Genomic DNA, 5773 nt, shown 5'->3' on the forward strand with positions numbered 1-5773 from the left:
CCAAGGTGCACCGAGAGCATCTGATATTCTTCCCTGTCCTTTTAACCATCCAACGTAAGTTGGTTTGTGTCTAAAATACACTCCTTCAACACAGGGAAGTAGTAAAGTATACTTGCCACTACTGCATTTTTTTTCTTTTTGAAAGATGCCACGACTGCATCTTCAATAAAAGAATTGAAAAAAGAACTAAGAAAAACTTGCCACAACTGCAATGGGCCGAAACCTCAAACGCAAATGGTTCTGGCCTAGACCCACCCTCAGCGGCGAGCACCGCCCAGCCCGCGCACAAGAGCATCCTAACCCTAGTTCGGCGACGACTCGGCGCGCGGCGGCGGTTGGTTCGGAGCCGACGAGGGCCACTCGGGGCACGCGAAGGGAGCGCAGCCGCCGGCCTCCGCCGTGGTTGCTCGCGGCATCGGCGAGGACGATCTCCTCGAGGGTTTCGCAGCCCAGGTGCGCCGATTACCACCCACCCGTCCCCCTCCCTGCTCGATCCGCCGGCTGCTCCCGCCATTCGTTGAATCACGTCCATTTCCGCTCGGAATCACTCGCCCTGTGAATTTGTTTGTGATGTTCCTTGACGCGGCACGCTTAGGGCCTAGTGGACAGTGAATTGAAGTGTGGATGCTCCGTGTTTTTCGCGCTAGTATAATTCAACAATTACCCACCTAGGCGTGAACATCGCGAGCTCATTGTAAACTTATACTAGTAGTTTTTTACATCATCTTCGCAGTTAGTTTGTGTTGTTTGTGAAGGAGGCACGATAGTTTTTTCAGGTTTAGTGCCCAAGTGGCTTTGAATAGTGGTATGTATGTGTAGTATGTCTTTTGGCTTGTCAAAAGCCAAGATTTTCTTATAATGTATGATCAATTAATCCCATCGGTAGTCTATTTAGGCAGATGCTATCGATATCGCTGTGTTAGCTCGTGTCCAGTGTAGCATTGCGTGTGAGAATTGGCGATTTCCACCACCCTGACACCCCCATCTCTAAATTCATAGCTGCAAGCCTGCAATTTCACCTTTCGTTGAAAGAGAAACCCATTGGCGTTTCTATTTTATATGAAAGGCGTTGCCCAGTTCTGCATCAAAGGTAAATATGGTTATCACTGGAGAGAGACTGGGTTGTCACTCAGCATCCATGTCCGACAGTGAGCAGCAAAGAAATGAAATACAACAGGAAACAAACTATGAACATGATTTCACCCAACACCCTCTACTCCTGAGTCAACTTCATTCGGCCTTCAAAGGCTACTTCTTGAGCTGACTATTAGTCCATTCCCCCCCTTTCAATACCTCTTCCAATGTTGCAAGACACAAAGCAATCTTATCCTTAATTCCTTATGCATAGCAACAATTGGACATGACATCAAGTTCCTTTCAGTAAAATCTTGTTTTGAGTTGTCCAGAGTCCAACACACACATGCAAACTAATTTGGTTTTTCCTAAATCACACACTATAATTTCACAGAAAATTTGGCATCAAGATGAGACCCAAATAGAACGTGTGCAGTACCTTCCGCTGTTCCACATACACATAAACTTTGTTCCATGGCCAGGTCTTTTCAACCGATTGTTCCCTACAAGGGAGTTCACCCTGTAAGACTTGCTACTTTGTGTATAACCTGGAATATTCCCTGTTTAGAGACTCGACATATGCCATCGTGAACCGCCATATTCAATAGTCGGGGAACCGAGTAGAGCTTCAGAGTTTAGAGTTAGCATTTTCATCCTCCAGTTATTTCAGTAAGAGTTGTTTATTTGTGACCGTGCATCCTTTTTTATATGAGATTATCTGATGAATTCATATGTATTTCTACTGAATTTCTTGTCTTGGTCTGAAAATCATTTATCTAAGTAGTAAGTTCTGATCTGTATATATGTCAAATTGTCAGTACTTGCAGCATGACCATACTCCTGTTTGTTTACATGAGTGCTCAGTTTTGTGATGAACCTTTTGTCTTTGTTTTGTTAAGGTAACCCGGAATCAAACATTTCATCCTCAGACAAACTTCCCTTGTTGCAATGGAATCCAAGTTCTTTCGGTTCCTGAAGCTTGTCGGAGTTGGTTTCAAAGCAAGGACAGAGCAAGGAGGCCGCGAGTTGTTTCTGAAACTAGGTTACAGCCATGAGGTGCAGTTCACTGCTCCACCCGCCGTCCGTGTCTTCTGCTTCAAACCCAACATAATATGCTGCACTGGCATCGACAAGCATAGAGTGCACCATTTCGCCGGAGCCGTGCGAAGCAGTAAACCTCCGGAAGTGTACAAGGGGAAGGGCATACTGTACATCGACGAGGTCATAAAGCTGAAGCCGGGGAAGAAGCAGCAGAAGAAGTAACACATGGGTGAGCCTCCCCATTTGACTTCTAGCCTGTTGTTAAGGCGCCGCGACGCGTTTGTTGCCGCAGAATTCATGTGGTTTTCTCTGTGCTGGGCTATTATGGCTAGCCCCGGTACCAGGCTGGACTTCGTAATAATACTCCGTATGCGACGTATGTGAATCGTCTGATGAACATGCATATCGTTGGGTGGGGGTGGATCAGCGGATTCCAGCATTTTTGTTTTGTTTTGAGCTGGCTGGATGTGACGTATCTTCAATAGTTCAATGTGTTTGTTGCTGACACAACTCTCCATCTTTTCTCTACAAAATATTACTCCCTCCGTTCCTAAATATAAGTCTTTTTCGAGATTTCAAATGAACTACCATATAAAGATGTATATTGACATATCTTAGAGTCTAGATTCACTTATTTTGCATCGCATGTAGTCATCTGTTGAAATCTCTAGAAAGACCTATATTTAGGAATGGAGGAAGTAATAGCTAGCTACTATCACCTTGTTCCAAATTATAAGATGTTTTGGATATTTTAATATGGATTATGTACGGACTGAAATGAGTGAACAAGTACGCTAAAATGCGTCTATACATCCGATTTAGGAAAAAATTAGAACATCTTATAATTCAAAACTTGAGGGAGTACCTTGTTATGATATTTGTTCTTCACAAATAATTCACGGTTCTGGACGTATGCTTTGTGATAGTGTTTTTGTTGAATCTGCTGCTTGGGGGTGATTTTCTTTTTATGTCGGCCTTGAAGGATCTTGATTAATTCAGAAAAAGGGAAAGAGAGCTGCCCGATTAATATACTTAAATCAAAACTAAAACTGTCACAATTATCCACGGAGGGCAACACTCGCTGACCAAAAGGCCATCTTCAACGGCGACCTTCAAACCGTCCATGTATATCCAAACCGCGTTGTCTAGATAGCGGAAGCCATTTAACGCAGGCCTGTACATGCATTTTCTTCTGCAAACGGAGACAACCATGAGGGGCTTTGCGAGAGTTCGGACTGCTGCCATGCCCGCTTCTAATCGCCCTAGCACACCCCAAACCCCTCCTTCCTCTCCCGCACGCGTTCCCGCCCGGCACCAGCTGCTTGCTTTCGTGCCACTGTAGAGCGTGCCGCTCCACATTGAAGACGACTCAGAGCGGACGCGACCTCTCATTGCCTCTTCACCTCTTCGGTGTCCGCGTTTGTTCAATGCCGGAGACGCGTTACTGGACCGGACGGGGCGGATATCTACCATGCTCGTTGAATGTATGTCCGTCCGCATGCCGCCATTAGGCAGGCTTGTCGACCGAGAAACCCACTCTGGCGTCGTGCATTGACGCACCCGGATGTCTGGCCTCACAGGAATTCGCTATTTAAAGACGACCACACCCGACTAGCTCCACGCCACAACACAAGCCTGCTCCACATCCTCTTCCCTTGCACTGCATCCGCCATGACTGCAGGCGGCGAAACTTTGCGGGAGAGCCTTTCCACTGAGATGAAGCACGCGGTGGCCGCCCATGCCACTGCCTGGCAGAGCCGCCGTGCCAGGCGGATCAAGTCCAGCTTGCCGGCCAGCTCGCCCGAGGTCTCCGACAACGAGGACGACACCATGATGTAGACGGGCTCCGACGACACCGCCCCGGGGCCCCGCCTGTGCACGCCGGCTTCATAATGAAGCAGGAGCATACGCACTATAACACCGCCATCGCGAAGGGGCAGCCTGCGCCTATGTCGGCGAGCGCGTGAGCAAGGAGGCCGTGGTGGCAATGGTTGTGGCGAACCCCAACTTCGTCGCGGAGTAGTGTGCCATCTACGATGCCGTCCTCGCTCAAGCCGTCGCTCGCCAGGAAGCGGCCACCGCCGTGGCGCAGCTCTGGGCGATCATAGAGGAGAACAACGCCAGCTGTGCCTGCTACGAGTCGTCGCCAAACCATCCGGCGGCCCGGTGGGACGACGACAGCGCGGGCACCACCATTTCCATTGTGGACCTTACGTCCACTGGCGATGGACAAGGCACGGACTCCTCCGAGGATGAGTAGGGCACGGAAGGCGGCAGGGCCTTTGTGCCCTATGTGGGCTGGTCCGTCTCCCGTGGTCTACTCTTCCTCGCCGGAGACCGTAGCTTCACTTTATCGGTCTGATCGTCGATGGTCATGGAGACGACGGATGAAGGACGACAAGGGGTTGGGTGCCGGCCGCCGCCGTAGGATAGGTTTAGGGTCGGGTCGGAACGGTTTCTTTTTTGCTTTGAATGTTCAAAATCTAACGAAAATCCGCCGTGTTTGCATGAATATTGTCCGGTATGTATGAAATCCATCGTGTTTGTACGGATTTCGTTCGGTTTGTTGTCAAAGTGTTTGAAATGTATGCGGACAGCATTGGATGGCAGCCTTTCGCATTTGTGCCCGTGGACTGATCTTTATGTCTGCGGCTGAATGCCGGAGAAAATTTATGAGCTGTCGTTGGAGATGCACTGACCACACACACCGCAGAGAAGACATGAGCTTGCATCCGAGATAGCAAGAGACAACCAAGTTTCCTGCCAAAGCAGCCCACAGATGCTGACCTTTCTTTTCACCTGGCGAGCGCTGGTGGTTACAAGCTACAGATCTTTTAGATGCATCACTTGATGAGCTTTGGCGTTACGTCATTGGCCGAACCAAACCAGATCACGTGGAGAATACGCCAATACGCCAAATTCAGGCAGTGACTCGAGTTAACTGTCCGGTACGTAACGGTGTCGCTCGAGCGGAACTGCCTGGCATAACGGTGCCAAATTTAAGACTGACGTAAGCTACTCCTTCTAATCCATATTAATTAACGCTGATTTAATACAACTTTAGTAACAGAAAATACATCGGTAAAGATAGTGCATGGCACATGCGGGCGAGCTTTCGCCCTACGTCCAAATTTTAAAAATTTACACGTAAATTCACATATGTATTTAATGACAGGTGAAGTGTGACTAATAAATACTTTTTCCATCCCATAATATAATAGTGTTGTTTATACTAATACTTCCTTCGTCTTATAATATAAGAGTGTTTTTTACACTACACTACATTATGGGACGGAGGGAGTAGCAAACTTTCAAACTTGCAAATTCACACTCTACCCAACACCAACTTCACAATAACTTTATTTGTCACTTGGTATGTAAGTTGACGTCACGATGAACTCGAACTCCGACATTGATAGAGAAGAATGCAGCCGCTGTATCGAGGATGAGAACATCACGACGATGTAAGGATTGCGACTTTTAAATGTTGCAAAAGGAAGTTTGAGTGCGCTTTTTGGTGGATATCATTTGGGGCGTCTCATAGAAAATCTATGTTTTTGTGTGAATTTTACTTGTTTCTCTATGTTTAACTAGGGGTGCAAATGTCTATTGTTTAGGGTAGCTGGCGACCCATTTTAATCCAACCAAACAAACTACA

At 47.4% G+C, this 5773-nt stretch overlaps 1 protein-coding gene across 1 annotated transcript; it reads left to right on the forward strand.

Moving 5' to 3' along the window:
- The first annotated feature begins 219 nt into the window (after positions 1–219).
- LOC125550485 (large ribosomal subunit protein uL6m) lies at positions 220–2597 on the forward strand. The gene is made up of 2 exons (XM_048713492.2): positions 220–453; positions 1974–2597. Exon 2 carries the CDS (start codon positions 2023–2025, stop codon positions 2335–2337), a length of 315 nt encoding a protein of 104 aa, XP_048569449.1. The 5' UTR covers positions 220–453; positions 1974–2022; the 3' UTR covers positions 2338–2597.
- The last annotated feature ends 3176 nt before the right edge of the window (positions 2598–5773 follow it).

The sequence above is a fragment of the Triticum urartu genome, chromosome 4A, assembly GCF_056163025.1.
Source record: "Triticum urartu cultivar PI428250 chromosome 4A, HENAU_Tu73, whole genome shotgun sequence".
NCBI lineage: Eukaryota > Viridiplantae > Streptophyta > Magnoliopsida > Poales > Poaceae > Triticum > Triticum urartu.